The 23,679-nt window shown below is 38.2% G+C and overlaps 1 protein-coding gene across 1 annotated transcript; it reads left to right on the plus strand.

Annotated features, from left to right (window-relative positions):
- Window positions 1–16,226: 16,226 nt before the first annotated feature.
- Window positions 16,227–16,568, plus strand: LOC308617811 (small ribosomal subunit protein eS27-like). Its single transcript, XM_081235195.1, has one exon. The coding sequence runs from the start codon at window positions 16,243–16,245 to the stop codon at window positions 16,495–16,497; it is 255 nt and encodes an 84-aa protein (XP_081091321.1). The 5' UTR covers window positions 16,227–16,242; the 3' UTR covers window positions 16,498–16,568.
- The last annotated feature ends 7,111 nt before the right edge of the window (window positions 16,569–23,679 follow it).

Below are 23,679 nucleotides of genomic sequence, written 5' to 3' on the forward strand. Positions count from 1 at the left end.
ATGATAATCCAAAGTCATTATCCATAATAGTTCAGCTAACAGTTCTTGAGTACTAAATGCCAAGCATTATGTTTAGTATTTTATATACAAGATCTCATTTAAATGTATGATGCCAGAGAACAAGGATGAGCTCACCAGCAGAAGAAAGATGGGCTGGAAAATACAAGTTTAGTCTGTAAGAAAGATTTATAGAAGATCATCTTTCGATGGCAGAAAGTTTTGTGCGGTGATAGAGCAGAAAGGAGCTTTCAATGACAGGAGTTCCTTTCTGGGAAAAGGACCTAGGACAGTCAGACTCAGGGTAAACTCATTTCTGGGTGAGTCCATGTGTGCTCTGTACAAAATATCTGTCCCACCATCCCAGCATTGGAGACCTGTTCCAGTGCTGGAAAACTGCCACCTTCTGTTAGAACCAAATTTGGGTCCATGCACACACGTGCAGTAAAGCCAATCTACTACACTGAGTTGTGGTGAGGGAAAGTGCAGCATTTATTGCAGGGTACCAAGTAAGGAGTCCAGCTAATGCTCAAGAGACCAGAACACCTAGATGGCTTTCAGGGAAAGGTTTTTTACTTATTTTTCTTTTTTTTTTTTGCCATGGCTGGCAGCTTGCAGGATCTTAGTTCCCTGACCAGGGATTGAACCTGGGGCCACAGCAGTGAAAGCGCCAAGTCCTAACCACTAGATCACCAGGGAAATCAGGGTGATCTTCCCTGAAGACAGGATGATTTTCCATAAAGACAGGGTGAAGGTAGGGGTTGTGGGGTGCTGTGATCCACTCATGGACTTTCTTCTGATTGGTTGGTGGTGAGGTAATCAGGAGTCAACATCACCAACCTTCTGGTACCAATTCATCTGGGGTCTACCTGCTTGTGTGCAGCATATAATTAACTTCTTCCACCTGGTGAGGGTTTCAATATCTGCCAGACAGCTCAAAGGATATGGCTCAGAATATTATCTATAGCCTTGAGGAGGAACTAAAGGTCCGAAACTTTGTTTAATGGCTAAATTATTATTAATTTGCTTTGCTTTGCTCGACTGTTTTCCTTTCTTTCTGCATTTTTCTCACTTCTCCAATTAAATTTAGTCTTTGGAACTCAAGGAAGGCCTAGGGGGCTAAAGTTTTTCTACAGACAAGAGGCAGGTGGAGGACATGGGAGAGTCTGTCCCAGGAAGGCCCCATAGTGTCCTGCTCTGTTACACTACCAAGAAGCACTCAAGTGTCTAGGGTCAGTCAAAGCAGGTCTTTGGAGTTCTGGTAGACTGCAGCTGAAGGGGGTCAGTCTACTGAGCTATAAAAACATTGGTTTAAAAAAGAGATTTAAGGCCAGGAACAGGAAGGTCAAGTATTTTCTCAAGGTCAAATCCAGGTCAAAACACTAGAGATGCTACCCTGGTGGTGCAACGGTTAAGAATCCGCCTGCCAATGCAGGTGACACGGGTTCGATCCCTGGTCCCGAAAGATCCCACGTGCTGAGGAGCAACAAAGCCCGCGTGCCACAACTACTGAGCCTGCGCTCTAGAGCCTGCGTGCCACAACTATTGAAGCTGGCGCACCGCAATGAAGAGCCCGTGCTCTGCAACAAGAGAAGCCACCACAATGAGAAGCCCACGAACCGCAATGAAGAGTAGCCCTGACTCGCCGCATCTAGAGAAAGCCCGCGCAGCAGCGAAGACGCAACGCAGCCAAAAATAAATAAATAAATTTATTGAAAAAAGAAAAAAAAACCCCACTAGAGATGTATTCTAACGCATCTAAGGAGTAAACCACTACAGATAGCTTAGAATAAAGCCTTAACTAAACCCTGGCCCCATTACCCTGCCTATCTCCCTTCTCCTCTCGCCCCTAACCTCAGTTATTCTTCAGGAAATGCCTGCTTCGTGAAGTTGTGGATAAAGAGATCTCTGGGCCCTCTCAGTAAATGGGCTTCAGTCCCACTTCCGAGGACCGTTCCCTATTACTCCCTCTTCCCTTTCCGTATCTGACCTGTAGCCACGCAACCGGATAAAAAACCACTGGGAAGAAGACGTAAAGAAGAAAAGGAAAAGTCGTTTTTATAACATTTTAGATGCTTTTAGAAAGGTTGTTCACGTCATTTCCAGATTCCATGAACAGATCATCAAGGTATCACTCAAGTTAAAGAGACAGGACTTTTTCCCGCCCCCTCCCTTCTCCACGCATCAGTGGAAGGGGAGGGAGAAGGGAGAGAGAAGAGGGAGGAGGGGGAAAAGTGAGAGAAGCAAGATGAGAAAGGGATGTTGAAGGAAGGGATGAGGACGAGAAGAGAGGAGTGGTCGGGGTGGTAGGGAGCCCGGGGCGTCTGCCCACCTGCGCTCCGGACCCGCCTGGGAGCGACGCCCGCGTCTCGCAGCGCGCAGCCAATTCCGCGGCCCCGAGAGTAGCCGGGACGCGCTGCTCTCCGCCCGGCGGCGGCCGGCGCCCAGCACCGCCGCGCCCGCCCGCCTGCCCGCCCGCCCCCGGGCCGGGGAGCCACCTTTCCTGCTGCGGACTGCTGCGGGGAGTGCTCGCGGTGAGTGTGGGGCTCCGCGCCCGGCAAGGGAGAGCGCGCGGTGCCCGCAGCAGGCGCACAGGTGGGGAAGGGGCGCGGGGGAGCCCCGGGCAGCGCCTGCAGTGGGCAGGAGGGCCGGGAAGCCCTGCGGGGCTGGGGCCGAATTCCTTTCCTTCACTTCTTTGGGGGCGAACGTGCAGCTCTGGAATTCCAGAATCGCCCTTTCGCACTTCGTCCGTAACCTCTGCTCCCCAGGGCTGGAGTTGCGGGAATCAGGCGTGGCCCAAGGCGGAGCAGGTGGTCCGGGCTGGGAGGCAGGGGTCCGGCCTCTTCTCTAGGTCGAGGGGTGGCGGTCCGAGCCGGCGACACCTTACTTCGGGGGTAGGCTCCCGGCGCTCACGCCTTGAGGAGCTGCTGTGGTGGAGAGAGAAGGGGCTCGGGACAGAATCCAGCCCTGGAAGCACAGGAGAGTCTTGACTCCCTCCATCCCTCGGTGGGATCAGGGGAGGACTCTGGGGAAGGGGATTAGAGAAATGTGAGGAGCCAGGCGGAGGCGTAGACCGGGGGGGTGGTGGGGGGAAGCAGTTTTCTAACTTGATTTCCCAAGGGTACGAACCCCTGAGGTAAAAGAGCAGGAGAGAGCTTCCACCTCGCGTTGGCAAAGTGCCTGGGCTGCTGTGGGTCCTGACCGTCGAAGGAAGGCGCCCTGTTATTTAGAGGCGTGGTTGAGCAAAGAAGGAAAGGGGATTGGAGTGAGGGTTCATCCTCAAGGCTCCTGTTCCTAGGGGAGCTGGGAGAGCCGCATCTGTGTGCCCAGAAAATTAAAGAATAAAATTGAGGAGATGAGGAGGAAGAACACATAAGGAGATTAGCATTTTGGGTGCCTCAAATGCTGGGTTTGGGTTTTGGGTTATTTCCATTCGCGTGAAAGAGGTGGCCCCTCATAAGGCACTGGGTGGGACAGAAGATGCGCTGCCACGCCCTTTGGAAGAAACCTTGAGAAAACTTCTGTTTCTTCATGTAAAGTACTTCCCAGGCACCTTGACGACTGTCATATAGTGAAGCTGATCGTTAAGTGAACATTTAAGATGACATAAGCAGGGAGCATCACCCGCCCCTCCCCTCAGTTTTTCTGGAATATCTTTGTTATCATTGCAGTTTGATTAAATTTTAGGGGGTGTGCTATACCAAAAGCCAGTAAAATGGAACACATTCAAAATGGGTTTCTCCTGGTTCCATTTACATACAGGTCTTTGAAATTTGATTTGCTGATCAACAAGCTAATGACCTTTAAGTCTGAGTTGCCCCGATGTCTATGTGTTAGTTGAGGGAGGTGGCCTGGACTCTCAGCTGGCTTTCACTGAGGGAGTGGGAGTGTCAACAGCCAAAGCAAACCTAAGGAGGACTGTGCCATCTCTCTGGGCTCGCAGATGCTGTTCCTCCTCTTTCCCTTTCTCCCTCTTCAGACTCATAAGCAGGCTCAAGTGTTATCACTTTGTGTCTCCTCCCAGGAAAGTGTAGTTCTTGTGCCTCTCTGCCCCATTCTAATCTGTGACAAGGTCTGTCTTGATAAGGAAAGTAGTCATTCACCACTTCCAATCAGAAGTGGTTTTCTGTGCTTTGGATAGATTGTTCATTAAATTCAGATGTTTGTCGAACAAATCTTTACTTATCTGTATTAGATTAGGAGTTCCCAGATATGAAAAATAACTTATTTTACTTATTTTGTCCAAGAAATTTTAGTACATTTTCCCACACCTCCTTTCGTCAGTGTGAATCATTTGTCAAGCTTCACCCACTGAGGTTTATTACAAAGCTGATGAGCTTCAGGTGTATCAAGGGGTTGTTCTCTCTTAACAATATATAAAGTTCTCTGTTGGAATGAAGATTTAAAGAATAATGCAGTTTTTGCCACTTTACTTCGTTAGGCAAGTTTTATAGATGGCTGGGATTAAGCAATTGTAGCACATTTGTAAAGGAAGCTTTTTCATTGTTTTAAATAAATATATGACTGAGCTACTTTTATAAAGTTTTTAGGCATATTGTTCTTATGAAGACTTACATAAAGATGCTAATAAAAATAATACAACACACCCATATTTCTTAAGAAATTTTTAATTTAAAATTGGGTGCATGTCTCTTTTCAAAGACTTGCACAATTATAACTTAATTCTTAATTCCCAATGAGAGGAGTAATAGTTTGAATAGTTTGAGTTTTCTAATCTAGTAAATGTGGTCCTTTTGAATTTGATTAACTAATATTGAAATTATTTCAAAGATTTTTGAAGAGTACTTTCTGGCATATTAGTAATAAATGGCTACTATAAAACAACATGGACATGGTAAGATTTGAAAGGCCGTAGCAGGGTTCTCTTTTTTCAATATTAGTTTAAGAGGGGGGAAGGATGCTGTTTGAGGCAATGTAAACAAGATGAGGTATGTTGCTTCCTGATTGCTGTGAGCAAAAAACACTAATAACCCTTAGGTGATGGAGTCCTGAGACCCCTAGGGAGGCTTCTGTAGTGATCTGATATAGAGTCACAGTCCTGTGCCCCACAGTGGGAAACCTGGCTTCCCACTCCCTCGCCTTAAATTAGACAGGCGAGAAATACTAATTTCTGTTCTAAAAGTGAAGCCCCATGAAGTGCAGTAGGGAAACTTGGGATTGGCATCTGTTACAGAAATTACTACTTCCACTTGAAAAAGTATAAAGAGAAATGTTTTAGAGCCTAGGAATGAACATAAATAGGCAAAGATCATATTAATGAGTACACACCAGTATTAAAGAGGAATGACAGTACTGACCTGATCATTTCTTCAGTTCCCCTGTGGTGTTTCCTTCTCTCAGAAGTAATATGTGGCCTGTGAGCCCATGGTGTGGAGTATCTATTTTCTTCTCTGTACAATGGGAAGCCATTAAAGAATTTCTGGTGGGAAACTGTTTTTTTTTTTTTGGGGGGGGGGGAGGGGAATGTTTTACCAGAATCCTCTTGCTATTGTGTCAAGATCATCTCCTGAAAGACAAGAGGGGAAGCAAAGAGACCGTTAAGAGGCTACTAGAATGTCTTAACCTAGTCTTTAACCAGAGTAATAGCCGTGGAAATGATGAGAAATGGCAGGATTCTGGATATATTTGGAGGTAAAGGTGCCAAGACTTGGTGATGGATTAGATGTGGTTGCTGACAGAAGGAAAGAAATCAAGGCTCATGTCTAGATTTATGACCAGAGTAACTGGAAGAAAGCAGTTGTCACCAACTGATTCTGGAAAACTAAGGAGAAGCAGTTAAGTTTTGAGCAGCCTATTAGATATTCAGGTGCAGGCATCAGTGCATAAATGGTATTTAAAACAATAGGACTTTACAAAATGATTTAAGGAGAGAATGTATTTAAAGGATCAGACTGAGAATGATCAGACAGCTCAAAATATGGACACTGAAGAGAACGGGAGCCAGAAAAGGAAACTCAGAAGTAGCAATCAGTGAAATAGGGGGAATTCCAGAAGGATATAAGATCATGGAAGCCAGGAGAAGAAAGTATTTAAGAAGGAGGAAGTGATGATTAGCTACATCCAATGCTATGGAAGAGTTAAATTATGTGAGGACAAAGAATTACCTTGGAATTTTATCTGACCTTGATAAGAGCTATTTCAGTTGAAATGGTGGTGACAAAAGATTGACCAATAAGGATTGACTAAAGATTGGTGACCTAGTGATTCCAATCCTAGGAATTTATCTTACAGATATATTTTTACATTGGAAAAATAATATATGTTCACACCTATTCCCTGAAGCTTTTTATATTAGTAAACAATTGAAAACAATAAATACTTGTAAATAGAAAACAAGTAAAATAAACCATGTACATCCATTCAATGGAATATTATCTAGCTGCTAAAATTATTAAGGCAGCATTTTATATACTAATATGAAAAGATCTTCAAAGTATATTAAGGAGAAAAAATTACAATGCAGTGTGCATGAGTTATCATTTATTAAGGAACAAAAAATGAGCCTATTTATGAAAGTATATACCAAAAAATTGGATTACAGTGGTTACCTACAGGGAGGGTAAGTGAATGAATGGTAGGGTACTATAAAGGGAGGGAGATTAAGTCTTATATAGACTTTAAGTCTTATATAGACTTTAATACTTTGAGTTATGCACACATAGATTAACTATTTAAAATATTAAATAAAATCTATACATAAATCTGAAAAAAATATTTGTAATTTAAAATGATAATGATAAAAGAAGTAATGGGAAGTGAGGAAGTGAATGCTCTGTATAAAATAAGTCCTTCAAGAAGAGGATTAAAAGTAGCTGGAGGGCTTCCCTGGTGGCGCAGTGGTTGAGAGTCCGCCTGCCGATGCAGGGGACGCGGGTTCGTGCCCCAGTCCGGGAAGATCCCACATGCCGTGGAGCAGCTGGGCCCGTGAGCCATGGCTGCTGAGCCTGCGCATCTGGAGCCTGTGCTCCGCAACGGGAGAGGCCACAACAGTGAGAGGCCCGCGTACCGTGCAAAAAAAAAAAAAAAAAAAGTAGCTGGAGCAGGGCATGGAGATTTGTTCTTAATATGGAAGCTTTAATGTTGGAATTAGACAAATGAGAATGAACTAGACAGAAGAAAACATTGGTTTTTAAAAAAGAGGACAACTATGGGAGCAAAACCCCTTAATAACTGGTAGAGATGGAATTCCAGAAACTAGTCAAGGATGGTACTAACATGACCGAGAAAAGGACCTTTTCCCACAGACCCCCAGATCTGGATCCATCCTCTGATCAGCCTCCTACATTCCTGAAGCGCTGCCTGGGACATTGATATAAACTATTCTAATTGATACTGCTGTAGTCTTAGTTCTAATGTCATTTGGACACTCAACCTCTCATCATATCTTTTTTTTAACCTTTTTTGAGGGGTGGGCATCCTCTGTAGTTCTCTTCAGCAGCTGGAGCACAGCTTGCCACCCTTCTGAAAATTAACTCTGTCTCTGCCCCCTTCACTCTTAGGATAATTCTTCCCTGGGAATACAGAGACTCCCAGGAATGAAGCTCCCTCACCACTTCTAACTCCTGTGTATGTATCTGCTCACTTGCTCCCTTCCTTCCAATTCTGTAGTCCAGCTGACCTCCCTCTCTGCTCTGGATCCCACAGCTGTCCCACTCCAATCGGAACCTGGCTTCATAAACCATTCTTTGTATCACTTGCAACTTTAACGTCTTGTTTAATGACTTCATCATTTAAGTATATCATTGAGATCATATCATTCCCATACTTAAAACAAGCAAACAGTAAGGCCTCTCATGATCCTGAGCGCCCCCTATATCTAGTCTCCTATTCACTTCTCCTTTACTCAGCCAGCTTCTAGGAAAAAAATGAACATAAGTACAAATGTTTGCAGATAATTTTTGTCAATTAAGAGACTCACTGAAGCCCATCCATGGGAGTAAGGAATCCTTCCTGGACCTTCTTATAAAATAATTTCATTAGCTACTATGGTTTCAGTTACCTCCAAATGACATGATGGTTCCTAGTTTTCCCAAATGTGAAGATGAATCTCAGTTCTAATATTGCCATTAACAGTCCTCTTTTGCTGTATCCAAGTCCTAACAATACATACTACCTTCATGATATTTTCTATACCTTCACATCATGTTATTTCTTATTTACATAATTTCTCTTTAAATTGAATCACATTTTAAAACAAATAAAAATAAAATTCTTATCACTGTTTTTAGTCGAAAAATCAATATTACTGCTACATGTAAGAGACAATGATATTAAAAAGGAATATAGCAAAAAATGTGATGTTATTAAATTTTAATCAGATATTTATTGCCAGCTAAGAGCCTCGAGCCTAAGGCATATAAGGGAGATAGCAAAAGTTAAAAACAAATTTTCACTAAACTGAAACTCTCTCAAAGGGTTAATCCAAAGGGAAAGAAAATTGAAAAGGGAATCGATTCCTCTCTATGTGACACAGTGTTATTTAACGCCATGACTTAGAACAAGTAAAACCATGTCGAATATCACCAGTGGGACTTGCACTTGGGAAAATTACCCTGTCTTCTTCATATCGAGCCCAAACCTCCCCATTAAGCTACAGACCCTGGAGATCACCATATGGCCAGATAAATGACCCCCAGGCACAGTCAACAGGTTCATAATTAAATTCATCTTCTTTCTTCCCTGTTTAAGCCTGTTATAGTCCACATTCCGTCAGAGTACCTCCCAGGTTTTTTATTTAAAATTTTGCTCCATACCCAGCCGAATTCAGTCAGTCTGATGGGTCTCTTGAATCTACTTTCCTGATCATCTATTAACTTACTTTAACTCAATATGCCTGGCCTGGATTCTCTCTTTTGTTTTAATAAATTTATTTATTTTCGGCTGCTTTGGTTCTTCGTCGCTGTGTGCGGCTTTCTCTAGTTGTGGCGAGCAGGGACTACTCTTCCTTGTGGTGCGCGGGCTTCTCATTGCGGTGGCTTCTCTTGTTGTGGAGCACGGGCTCTAGGCACGCGGGCTTTAATAGTTATGGCACGTGGGCTAAGCAGTTGTGGCTCACGGGCTCTAGAGCGCAGGCTCAGTAGCTGTGGCACACGGGCTCTAGAGCGCAGGCACAGTGATTGTGATGCACAGGCTTAGTTGCTCCGCGGCATGTGGGATCTTCCCAGACCAGGGCCTCTAACCCATGTCCCCTTTTTTGGCAGGCAGATTCTTAACCACTGCGCCACCAGGGAAGCCCTGGCCTGTATTCTTTTAAAACCTTCAATCTCATCTCCCTGGACCTAGCCTTGCCTCCATGAATCATTTGTCCCACACTCTCACCAAATTAATTTTAGAGATTAGTTCTGTCCCATGCCTTAATGACTCCCCTTTTCCTTCTGGGAACAAGCCAAGCCACATACCTTACTTTCCCAGCCTCCTTTCTGTATTTCTGCTCCTGTTTACTTCCTGCCACTCCAAGTTGCCCACCTGCAGCTGTGCTTCAGCAATAGGGTACGACTCACACTTAATCTGATACATGTGGTTTTCTTCTCTGTTCACCACTTAGCTCTGAATATTCTTCCTTCCACCTGCCAAATTCTTAGTCGTTTGACCAAATGCAGGTTTATTTGTTTTCCTTTCCAGACCCCTTTCTTAGCCAAAAAGTAGCCCACTCTTGTACGCTAGTTATGGCCCTTTTGCTAGCTTCCATGCTACAGTCACCATGCTGTTTGTATTTTATTTATTTGCATATATCTTCTCTCCATTAGACCAGTGAGTCCTTGGAAGCAAGAGTTGAGTCTTTTTAGTCTGTTTCTCCAGACTGAATGAATCATAGTACTTGGTACAAGAGGCACCAAAGGCAAACGTCTCTGACTCGTGTTTCCTGGGGTAAGAGCACCTGCAAACAAGCTGTGACACCGAACTCTTCACAAATACCCTTGGATTGGAGTGATTTTCTAAAAATCACTTCAAAAATTTCTTTTTCTCTGTTCAGTGGTGGCTTTCTTTATGGCATTTCACTCTTTCAACTTGTCTCATAAAATTAAAATGCAAAAAAACTCAGAGAAGTTTCTTAACATAATCTTCTGTACTCCATGATCTCCAGATGGCTATTTTTCTTATATAATAAAATCTCAAGGGAAGAAAATTATATAACCTCACTCAATAACACACTTGAGTGTTCAACTACCTTAATTTTTATGCAATATGAATTGACACTGCTGTAGTCATTCCTATTTTTTTTCTATTCTATTCCTTATATAAGTCTTTTCATCTATTTTAAGACAATGTCAACTAATATTGAACAAAAGTATCTCAATTAAATCAAGAGTTATTGATACTCATTCATCCTTTGCAAATGCTTAACTTTCAACCTTATCCAAGATACAGAGGTTTTGGCTCCAGTTTAACTTGAATCTTTCATCTCTTTTTGTGTTATTTATCCACTTATGAATTAATGTATATCAGTGTATTAACATACTCATAGTGAGAATTAATGGACTAAAATCTTTTTTGAGATAGTTGTTTTATATAAGTAGAAACCAGTATATATGTTAAATCAGTCAAGGTTATATGCAAATCGCTAGCCATCGAAAGCCCTAATTTTATAATTATGTTTTTACCTTACAGTACTTTGCTTTTTGAGGCATTTGTGATATTTTTTAAAGTATACAAATATGATTTTGTTTTCTAATTACCGTAGCAAGCAAGATTCCTGACTGCTTCATTAATAGCTAAGATCATTTCAGGAAAAGAGTAATTTGGCTCATCTTACAAGCAAGGATTACTTGGTAATGTGGTACAGGTAACAATGTATAGGTCAGTTGCATACTTTCATAGCTTCTTATTAAATAGTGCTTGAAACAATGAGTTCCAGATTTGGAAAGGGTCATTTCAACATTCTGTCTGCATATTATCCAGTGCAGCCACTGCAACACAGCACTAACAATTCAAGGCATCTTTTAGCTTTTCTTTAGAATCTTGGCAGCTGTGCTTGACAAGGCAAAGACCCTTCAATCTTTTTATTTCTAGTTGAAATAAAAGCACTGGAACTCTCTTTTCTTACCTTTCATAACTAAAGACTAGACTGTATGATTTGGAGCCTTTCTGTTTTGAGAAAAGGAACTTGGATTTCAAATGCTCAAAGTACCATTTTCTGTCAGATTCAACTGTAGGTCTTTTCCCCTGTTCCCTGATTAGGTTCAGTCAGCCATCATCAATCCTAGAAGGTATCAGAAGAGAGAAACTAATATTCTTCCCTTCATAGTCATAATCCTGGAAAGGGCTTTCAAATGGAAGTTTAAAATCCTGACAAACTTCATTTTTGTCCTTAATAAGTTTACCAAGAGTTAGCTCAAATCTATGTAAGTTTCCTTTCTATCCATATCCTCCCAAATACGCCCTTTCACTAAAAGTATTTGCAGTCTTTCATTGAACATCATTGCCACATCAGGACCGAAGTGGAGAAAAGCTGTAAAGAGTGTTGCACTTTTTAAAAAGCACATAAATACACCACATCGATGTAAAATTGTAGTTTGACAATAATTCTGCAGTGACTAAGAAGGTTACATTAAAACCAGTGTCACATGTTGGAACATTCATTCAGAAAACCATCTGATTTGATGTAAGATATAGATATGTAGGCTTCATAGTGAAACAGTAGGGAGGTAAGAGTTTCCTGAGTGAATAAATTTATGATTATCTGTAGCATACAAAAGTGTTACTGGACCTCACTAAATGAGAAGTAGAAGAAATACCCTGCCCTGGATACAAATTGAGTGAGGAAATAGAAGAATGATTAACAAAATTGAACTATACATAATTCCATGAGTACAATCATAATGGCCTGAGAACAAACTTTTTGATAGTTTTCACAGCTTCATTCCAGTGTATTACTACATTTCATCTTCACGTTTGGACAGGAATGATTATCCCCATTTTATGGAAGAGGAAAGTGATTCCCAATGGTTTGTCCTATAGACAGGGGCTCATAAGTGATAGAACTAGGGGGCATAGATCCAAATTTCAACTCGGTCCAGTCTTCTTCCAACTATAGAATATGTTGCCGTTCAACCATAAAATATTTGAGAAAAAACTGCATCCTCCTCTGGATTCAGTTTTAAGATGAATTTTACCATTTTTATTGTTAGGCTTAAAACAAAAATGAATTGCAAAATTTACACTTAAAACTAAAAAGTATTTTCTTTCATATTACTCACTTTACAGATATTTACAAATATAAAAACATGATTTTATTCTAATAATATTTTCCTCATTGTTGAAAACATGTATATATAAAATATTTAAAGAATAAAAATCTCCATAATTCTATCACAACATTCTCACAGGAATTAAGCCTTATATCAAATTTTAAGAATTTTTGTGGAATTGATAGCCAAAATTATATATCTCAGTTCTTATTAATATTTATATTTTTTTCATTTGATTACCTAGAAGGTTGAATATAATTTTTAAAATTTTGTGGTCATTCGAATTTCTCCTTTTTGAATTATCTGCCAGTGCTTTTTGTTCATATTACCATAGACGTGTTTATGTTTTACAAAGCTTTGTCGTACGTTGCAAATTTTCCCACTTTGTTAATGTCTTTGAACTTGTGATGGCATAGTCTTTGAACTTGTGATGGCATATAAGTTTAAATTTTATGTGATTAAACATTTTGATTTCTTTTTTTACTTTGGTTTTGGTTTCATGAAGCCAGAGGTAAACTTACAACTTTCCATCCCAAGATCAGTTGGATATTTGTTCATATTTTCCAATTTTAATGATCTTATTCATTTTATATGTAGCCTTTTGATCAAGCTGTAATTATTTTTATATATCATGTGTGATGAATTGCTGTCTTGATCTTTATCCTGAAGAGTTAGCATGTCGTAATACCATGCCTTGAAAAGTTGTTCTGTCCTCACAAGTATGAAATATTAAATTTATCAACTACTAGGTGCTTCTGTTTGTAGTGATCAGTACTGCTTAATTTTTCTCTCTTGATAGTTGCAGCATATTTGCACTACTTTAAATTTTTATAAATTTTGTAACATTTTAACAACTGTAGGGCAAGGGTTTTTAAAATCACTCTTCTCCAAAATTTTGTTTATTCTTTCCTGTTTGTTTCCTCTCAGTGAACATGGATAATTTTGTGAGATATCAAAAAAGTTAAGATTTTTATTGGAACAACGTTTTGAGAAAAATTAATGCAAAAGGCCTGACTGGATTTCCCATGGAGGAATATGATATCTCTCGATTTATTTAGGACTTATTTCATGTTTGTCAATAAAGTTTTAAAATTGACTTCTTATGGGTTCCACACATTCTTATTTGGGTTTTTCCTTGGTATTTCATGTTATGGAATATTAATATGAGTGCTAATTATTTCTTATTACATCTCCTTGTGGTTATGGCTAGTTTACAGAAAAGTCATTTATTTTTATTCGCTTGTCTTTAGTTTGCCTAATTCTTGTTAATATGAATAGATTTTTAGTTTATTCCATTGGCCATTTAAAATGGACAGTAACACATTCTGAATCTAAAATTTTGTCTATTTCATATTTTAAGCCAAACAAAAGTGTATAATTATATTTATAGAGCTGTTCCATTAGAATTACTATATATCATTCTCAATAGTACAAACCAAATAGTGTACCAATGAATTCTAATGTTCCTCTTTGATTTAACATTTATTTTGAAGAAGCTGTTATAAATGACAGGGTTTGGGGTTTTGTATTTAAATATTTTCAGTTGATGCTTATTTTTATTATTATATTGTGGCCAGAAAATATAGCCAGCATGATTTTAATTTGAGATGCTTTAGTAAGGATTCCTTTTTGGTCTACATATGTTTAATTTCTGTAAAATATACTGCACGGTTGAAAAACAGTGAATTATGTGCTGTGTTCCACACTAAAATTCATCATTATATTCATCAATCTATATTCTTATGTTATTTTATATGATTGATCTATTATTGATTTATAGAGATCCATTAAAGTCACCTTCTATAATCATATTTGTCTATTTCCCATTGGATATTCAACATAAGGTTATTTATATATTGTGGTGTTTGATTATTGGTCACTTAAAGATATATGATCATCTAGTTTTCCTATGTGAAATTTATATTATCTTTTTTTAAATTGAATTCATCTTGTCTTATATTAGCCTTATTGTACTTCCTTTCTTTAGGTTTGCCTAATGTTTGTTGGCTTGTGTCATTTTATATTTGGATTTTTCTTATAAGCAAAATGTTACTAGCTTTTATTTTTACCTAATCTGGATAATCAGTCTGGATATTTTTCCCTTTTAATAGGTGAGTTTACTTAATTTTTTAATAGCTACTATAAATAGCAGGTTTCATTTTACCTGGACCAAACAGTTTTCAGTGTTTTTTCTTTTCTGTTTTGTCAATTCCTTTCTATTTTGTCATTGTCTTTTGACATTGATTGGTAATTTCTTGATTTATTTACTCTTTTTGGAATTATAGCCAAAGAGAGTTGACATCTATTCTGTTAGAAATTGGTATTGGTCATTCTTTAAATTCCTTATCATTTCCAAGATTGTGTTTTCTGGTAGAAGGTGAAGGGCACAAGTAGTCCCCAAAGAAACTTCTTTCATCAAGATGTTGTCTTTCATTTCATTTGGTATTACTGTCCTTGCCACAATAAACTTCAGCAGTGCCCAGTCCATGATTGACCAGATCACACGTTTCTGGATATTAGGACACCCCTCAGGGCTCCAAGCAGGCAGAAAATGTAGGAATAATACCTTCCATTCTCACCCAAACTTTCTTTTGCTGCTACCCTTTGACCCACATTTATGGTGTGGTAGGTTGCATCTGCCAACTTTATTTTTACTTACTCCCACAAAAACAGCTTTTTTGAATAAGGCAAAATTAAAATTGTTAAATCTCCATTCTCCAAGATTTCAAATCAGATTGAGTCATACTATCTCAAAGAGAAATTCCTAAAATTTTGTCCAGGAAGATGTCAGGTATCACTAGTTCCTAACAATACCTCAGTCATTTCCCTCTTTACTGGTTTATAAATTATTTCAGTATGAACTCAAATGTGTGAGGAATAGTATGCAATCTTGTAAAGCTATTTCTTGAGTTGTGGCTTTTGACCCAGTTTATATACTATGTGAAGAAGGATAAATAATAACTTTGCATGGGAATTATTCATTTTAAGAAGGACTTGGCCAGATGTGTATATAACGAACTCTCTACCTGCAATAGATCTTCCGTCAGCTCTTATTGCTTGGGATATTAAAATTTTCTCTTATTTTCCCCTAAATAGTATGACTCTCTTTTTTATGTACTCGTTGACCATAGACTAGGTATTAGTACATAATCCTGATTTCAGGTAATTCATTGACTTATTTCTTCTCACAGTTCAGAAAGACTACTCACTTCATACTTCTTAGACTCTCAGTTAAGAAACATTTTGAATTATATATGAACGATGGTCATAAAATTGGGAATTAGCCAATACTCTGGCTCACTGGCTTCTCTACATGATTACCTATATATCTTTCCTTGAGGTTCAGTTATTTTCAGGACATTCAATTAAAGTTCTGTCATGAAAAGAAGCATTTCCATAGACAAGCACTCAAACTACTTAAATGTGATAGTTCTTGGCACAACTACCCATTGAAACTGAAATTTTCAAAAGGGTCAAAAAGGAAAGGCTATAAATAAATAAGGGGGGAAGGGAATTTGATGAGTTTTATTTCATAATAGTGAGAAGTCATTGAAGTATAAAGCACATGACAATGATATTTCAAAAGTCAGTAGGTGAAAACTCAACTCTGCAACGTATATAAGAGCAAAGGGAGAAGATTAATGTTATAATTATAAAAGATGCTTTTGAAGATTTGGATGAAAGTGTTTTGATGAAAGTGTTTTGGATGAAAGTGTTTAGTGGTGCTCTGGTAAATATTTAACAACCAGCTGGGGGAGAGAATGCAAGAGCCCAGATTTGTAAAGTTTGCCGATTTTCATAGCGTAAATACTCCCGACATGATCAATTTCAAACTACCAGTGTGAAGTCACTGAACACAGAATTGGGAAGAAATGTGCCCCATGACCCTCATGAGCCAGTGGGAGCCAACTCCAGCATACTGCTGGTATGGTCTCTGTAACATTTAAAAAAAAATGTTATCAGGCTATGTAAGATCTAATTGGTAAAAATAAAGAATACCTTGCCTTTCTGATGGTGACGACCTCCCCACGAGAACATGCCTCTCTCAAAGGATCTCCTTCATCCCTCTCCAGAAGAGGAGAAAAGGAAACACAAGAAGAAGTGCCTGGTACAGAGCCCCAATTCCTATTTCATGGATGTGAAATGGCCAGGATGCTATAAAATCACCACCGTCTTTAGCCATGCACAAACAGTAGTTTTGTGTGTTGGCTGCTCTACCGTCCTCTGCCAGCCTACAGGAGGAAAAGCAAGGCTTACAGAAGGGTGCTCTTTCAGATGGAAGCAGCACTAAAAGCCCGTGGAATCAAGATGAATGGGAAACCATCCCAATAAACACATTTTGGATTTAAAAAAAAAAAAGAATACCTTGTTCCTGGTGGTATGCACTTTCACACTTAAAGTAGTGAATGAGGCAGTGACCATCATCAAAAAATCTACAAACAATAAATGCTGGAGAGGGTGTGGAGAAAAGGGAACCCTCTTGCACTGTTGGTGGGAATGTAAATTGATACAGCCACTATGGAGAACAGTATGGAAGTGCTTTAAAAAACTAAAAATAGAACTACCATATGACCCAGCACTCCCACTACTGGGCATATACCCTGAGAAAACCATAATTCAAAAAGAGACATGTACCACAATGTTCATTGCAGCTCTATTTACAATAGCCAGGGCATGGAAGCAACCTAAGTCTCCATCAACAGATGAATGCATAAAGAAGATGTGGCACATATATACAATGAAATATTACTCAGCCATAAAAAGAAATGAAACTCAGTTATTTGTAGTGAGGTGGATGGACCTAGAGTCTGTCATACAGAGTGAAGTAAGTCAGAAAGAGAAAAACAAATACCGTATGCTAACACATATATATGGAGTTTAAAAAAAAAAGGTTCTGAAGAACCTAGGGGCAGGACAGGAATAAAGACACAGATGTAGAGAATGGACTTGAGGACACGGGGAGGGGGAAGGTTAAGCCTAGATGAAGTGAGAGAGTGGCATGGACATATACACACTATCAAATGTAAAATAGATAGCTAGTAAGAAGCAGCCACATAGCACAGGGAGCTCAGCTCGGTGCTTTGTGACCACCTAAAGGGGTGGGATAGGGAGGGTGGGAGGGAGACGCAAGAGGAAGGAGATATGGGGATATATGTATATGTATAGCTGATTCAGTTTGTTATAAAGCAGAAACTAACACAGCATTGTAAAGCAATTATACTCCAATAAAGATGTTTAAAAAACAAAAAAACCCAAAGTGATTGAGACCATAAGACCAGAAACTCGTGGGTTTGATTCTCAGCAACATCACTTAATGTGTGATTTTAGTATAATTGCCTACTTTAAGCCTTAATATATTCATCTGTAAAATTCTGAATAATGAAAGCTATTTCACAGACATCTTGTGATGATTAAAAGACACAAGAATGTAGTTGGTATATTAAATAGATATTAATGATTATTTTTCTTCATCTTCCGTAAGATTCATTTTCTTCCTTCTGTCCTTATTCATTAGAAATTAGTAAAATGAAGTCAGAATTGATGTAGTGTATTTAGCAAAGACATGACCATGCCTCTAGTGTTGACACACCTGTATAGCTACCTGAAAATTGATCTTTTGTAGGAGGGAGAGTTGTTGAGAAATGCAGACACCAGAGGCAGAATTTGGGAATAATTACCTACATTTGTTTTCCTTTCCATCTTTGACATGTCAAAATAAGCACAAAACTTTGAAGAAGCTATGGAGCAGTGGCACACAGATAATCTTCATTACTCGATGTTGTTTCTTATCATTTTGTGGCCTCTGTGATGAAAGAAAAGGAAGACAAGGAATATGGAAGGGACATTGAATTGGCCAACCTGTGGTATTTGCCACAAAAATACAATTTTAGGAACAGTAGAAATAAGATATCATGGGAATTCATGGAAGAAAATAACTTTGGGCTATAATAAACAGGGAAAACTTAAAAGCCTGACATTTAAAAGTAGTATGGAGGTTCCCTAAAAAAACAAAAATAGAGTAACCATATGATTCAATAATTGCACTCCTGGGCATATATCTGGAGAAAACTCTAATTCAAAAAAATACATGTACTGCATCATTCATAGCAGCACTATTTACAGTGGCCAAGACAAGAAAACAACCTAAATGTCCATTGATAAATGAATGGATACAGATGTGGTGCATATATACAATGGAATACTACTCAGCCCTAAAAAAGAATGAAATAATGCCATTTGCAGCAACATGGATGGACTAGAGATTATCATACTAAATGAAGTGAGTCAGACAGAGACAAATATTATGTAATATCATTTACATGTAGAATCTAAAATATGATACAAATAAACTTATTTACAAAATGGAAACAGATTCTCAGACAAAGAAAACAAACTTGTGGTTACCAAAGGGGAAAGGGGGGAGGGATGAATTAGGAGTTTGGGATTACCAGATACAAACTAATATATATAAAATAGATAAACAACAAGGTCCTACTGTATAGCACAGGGAACTATATTCAATATCTTGTCATAAACCATAATGAAAAAGAATACATAAAATTATGTATAACTGAATCACTTTGCTGTACACCAGAAACTAACACAATGTTGTAAATCAGCTATACTTCAGTTTTTAAAAAGCTCAAAAAAATGGTATTTTTCAGGAGTTTGATGAACAGAAATAGTCAGATTTAAGACATTTTTAGTGACTCTAAAAAAAGTGAGCTGACACAGAAGTTTAAGAAATTAGCTTTTTTTTTGGGGGGGGGGTACATGGACCTCTCCCTGTTGTGGCCTCTCCCATTGCAGAGCACAGGCTCCAGAAGCGCAGGCTCAGCGGCCATGGCTCACGGGCCCAGCCACTCCGTGGCACGTGGGATCTTCCTGGACTGGGGCACGAACCCGTGTCGCCTGCATCGGCAGGCGGACTCTCAACCACTGTGCCACCAGGGAAGCCCCTGATAAGTCTTTTTTTAAATGCCCGCTGATATGACAGCTGTCACATACAATCTAACAAAATTGTTTCGAATGAAGTTAAAGACAACTAAGTGCTACTAGAGCCATCTTATGGAAAAATACCAAACAAACCTTTTGGCCCACCCAATATATAACATAGTAAAAGAATATTAGCTAGTATGAAGCAAAATGTTTTACTATTTTATAAATTCTCCCAAATGATTCAATATTAGTTAATATTTCAACAGAAATTTATGCTTACTATTGACAAACTATAGATTTTAGTAAAATGAGGAAAATATTAAATATTTAGTATGAACAGTTTAACTCAAACTTATTGACCCTGTTTTCAAGGATATTGCACTGATATATAATTTTAATTTTTAATTCTAATATTTTGCTTTTTTTACATTTTTATGTACATGTTCGAGTTTCTTTTTGAGCAGTAGAAATACTTTAACCCAAACTTTGCAAAATAGTAATAATGTGCAAGTCTAAATCCTAAAATATTATAGACAAAAGCAAAAGAAATACAGATGAGTAAAGATCTCAGTAACACTAGTTTCCTAGAATTATAAACCGTTTTAGTATGATTTATGCTCATACACAGAGAATAGGATATGTTGCATACTGCCATCCCCAAGATGTTGAGAAATATGTAATACAATGGCCACATACCATCAAAGATGCAATTTGATATTTGGAAATGTACTAATATAAGTCACTACTTAATAGCACTTCATAAAATGATTATATTTTTACATTCTTTAAATTCAAAAGGTAAATTTTAAGTAATAAATTTGAGAGTTAGGGCTTTCCTCGTGGCACAGTGGTTGAGAGTCCGCCTGCCGATGCAGGGGATACGGGTTCATGTCTCGGTCCAGGAAGATCCCACATGCCGCGGAGCGGCTGAGGCCGTGAGCCTTGGCTGCTGAGCCTGTGCGTCTGGAGCCTGTGCTCCGCAATGGGAGAGTCCACAACAGTGAGAGGCCCACGTATCGGAAAAAAAAAAAAAATTTGAGAGTTAATAGTGGTACACTTGGTTAAAATCTGTCTCATAAATTTGTTTTTCATATTACTAGTTTTCTATCTCAAAAGGAAATGAAAGGAATGAGCCTAAAATTAAGTGACTAAGATTTGCAGATTTAACCTCAGTAGTAGTATTTATTACCCTAATTATGTTTTTAAAGTTTTGCATGACTATTTGAATATTAACAGGTAAATCAAATTTAAATTTTCTCTCAGGTGATACTAAATATGACTAAATAAGTCAGTGTAAGCATCCTTGAACGTGTCAACTAAACCAATTATTTTTCAGTTGAAGGTAATGTCCATTGATTTCCTAACTAACTGATTTAGACAAGCAATAATAGGATTGCTAATGGATAAACCAATCCTTTGGTAGTATTTACATTTTATACCAATAGTGCTTTATTCAACATTTTATTCCTGCCTAAAGATACTAAGTAATGAATGATATACACTTTTGGTGCACAGATATTGTTTAAATTAAATTCTATGAAAAACATTATTTGGATTGTTAGATCCACAGGTTTTCTGCATTATGTTATTTTCTTGAAAGCCATCATAAAGAATTACAGGAACTCATAATTAGTTACATTTATATAATATTTATATTTCTCAAAGTACTTTCAAGTATATTGTCTCTTTTGATCCTCTTATCAACTCTATGAAATAGGAAAGACCAATGTTATGGGTTCCTTTTTTTCGTGAGAAATTGACCCCAGGCTACACAGCCAGTAATCTTATGGTGTTCTACCTTTAATTCCACAAAGCATGGAATTCTATTAGCTTATTCTGTATTAAAATGTTAGCAACTTGATGTCCCACACCTGCTAGAAATAATCTTCCCATAAACCTCAAATCCCAAAGTATTCATGATTGCCTTTCAGTTATTGATGACACTAGTCTTGCTTCCCTGTGTAGAGTAAATAATGTCATAAGGAGCAGGTCAGTGAAACCACTGTCCCAAGTGTTGGAATTCAATTTACTTCCAGTTCTCTAATTGATTCTCTAATTAAATGTCTGGTAGATATTGATAAATGTAAATTACAAAAAAATCTTGCCAAATATCTTCATTTGGTATGCATTTGATAACGCAGCTATTATAGTTTATCTACACACATACACACACAAGCCTTTTTATTTTCTTTGATTTCTAAACCTGATATTTCACTTTAAAAAGTGGCTGTTGGTGGGGGAGAGGAAGGAAGGAGGGACTATGGCTGTATCAATACATCAGAGCCAGGAAACATTTTGGAAGAATAGAAGAGAAATAACTTATTTCACTCTGTTTTTTTTAAAGGAGGGGCTAAGAAGACAGCGTGAGATTGAAATGATTCTGAGCCTTTCACTAACTTCTCACAAGAGCAGGAACATAAAGAGATAGAGTGATGATCAAAACCAATAATTCAATATATCACAATTCTCAGATTTAAACGATGAAGAAAAAGAAGTTGAGCATTAGGGAGAAAATGGAAAAATAATGTGGTAAATCAAGGAACTAAAGCAGTAGTGACATGGTGGGGGGGAGCGGGGATGAAAGTCAGTATGAGTACTGTTTCCAGGAAAGGCCACCACCATTGATTAATTGGTTTGCTAATGGCCAGGAGTGTTTAAAGATGAAAGGAAGGACAGGCCCAAGAACCTGCTGGAAGAAGACAGGGTAGAACCTTAGAAATGTCGCTAAGGGAATATTTGAGGGAGTGAACATGAATTAAGGATAAAGTGAATTAAGATAAATGTTTCTGGAAAAAGAAAATTAGACATAAAATATTATATCAGGAAGAAAACCTGCAGAATTTTAGATTTAACAGATAATCTTCATCATCGTCATCATTTGACAAATGCAGTTTTTCTTTTTATTATTTGGAGAAATGAAAATTATCCCTGATGGAATGAGAAATTGGTCTTCGTTCTTATCTCACAATGTTTCTGAGGCTATTTGAAGTATAGTCAAAGTGAAGTATTATTTTAATCACAGCCACCGCTTGTGTTGCTCAGGCTGCTTACTGCCTAGTGTGAGGGCACTGTTCGTAGCTACCCATGCAGGGCACAACCTGCACAACCAACATACATGCCTCTGATTCTACATGTAAAAAAGAAAACAAACTACATTAATAAATGATCTTGGAAGAGTGGTGGATTAGGAGGTATAATGTCCTTGTTCAGGTCATATATCTGCTAGCTCCTAGCTGGATGACATTATTCAAATTAATCAACCTCTTTGAATCCCAGTGTGCTTATTAGCAAAATGGTGATAATAATATTTACCTTCCAAATCTTACACAGTTATCTGAGTTAAAGAATGTTTCATAAAATTTCAATTTTTCTAGAAATGCACATTATTATTTAAAAGATTAATGCAACCATAAAATAATTGTGTTTCCAAGTATTTGGACTTTAATATTTTTGAACAGACAGCATGGCATACTATATCATGTAAGCTACAGTACCACAACTTGAAGTATCTGTTTAATAATTGAACTATTTGTTTTTGTTAAACGGGTAGTCATAATGTTACCATCTGTGAAAAATATTTTTTATGCTAATTTGTAATTCTAGATTTAGCAATCTCAGTGGTCCCCATTCTCCATAATATATCTTTTAGAAGATTTTTGTTTTCCCAGTGCATTGATTCTCAGTTATGATGGAGAATATCAACAGTTTATAATCTGTAGTGGGTTGCCAGTTTGAGTTAGAGAGAAGTGACATAGAGAGCAGAGGTATTCTGATTCAAGGCCCTCTGGTCCATTCATAGTCTACCTTGCAGCTCATCCTCCTTTTCAGGACTTATAGATGTTGGAATGCTCTAGAGTCTCTCTTCAGCTCTTTTCAATTTACTATCCATTCTCAGGTTGTCTCAGCTATTCCCGTGGCTTTAAAAAATTTACATACAGTTTTCCAGATTTATAGCCCCAGGGCTGAATTCCCCATGACCTAGACTTAGATCTCAAATAGCTCTGCCACATCTTCTTTTGTATGTCTAATCTACATCCATCCACCTGTCTATCTATCATCTTCATATGTTTCATCTAAGCTTGTTCGTCTCTAGATCTTCCCTATTTTTCTTATGGTACCATAAACCCCTAGTTGCTTAAGGCCAAAACTGTGTTATTCTTGACCCTTTTTTTTCCCTCTCACCCCCATCTGACCCATCAGCCAGTCCTATTGGTTCTACTCTAACGTATATCCCTTATCATGCCCTGTAAAATGCTACATGATTGGATTCCTGGCCACTATTTCAAGCTCATTTATGTAAAACAGACCTTTTCATTTATCACTCTTCATAGCACAAACGCCTCCTGGAAATTATATTTATCTGTTGATCTATTTATTGTCTCTCTCCCTTATTAGAGAAAGACTTTTTTTCAGTTTTAATCCCAGTTCTGTACCTAGAGTGCTACCTGGCACATTGTAGACACTCAATAGTACTTGTGAACGAATTAAATCATAGCCATAGTATAAATCCATCAGTAGAAACAGGCTTGGAATT

Source organism: Mesoplodon bidens, assembly GCF_964165515.1.
Source record: "Mesoplodon bidens genome assembly, chromosome: 5".
NCBI classification, from domain to species: domain Eukaryota; kingdom Metazoa; phylum Chordata; class Mammalia; order Artiodactyla; family Ziphiidae; genus Mesoplodon; species Mesoplodon bidens.

Excerpts from the sequence above, each read along its gene's own strand:
- LOC308617811 (XM_081235195.1), top strand. The coding sequence starts at position 16,243 with ATGCCTCTCTCAAAGGATCTCCTTCATCCCTCTCCAGAAGAGGAGAAA.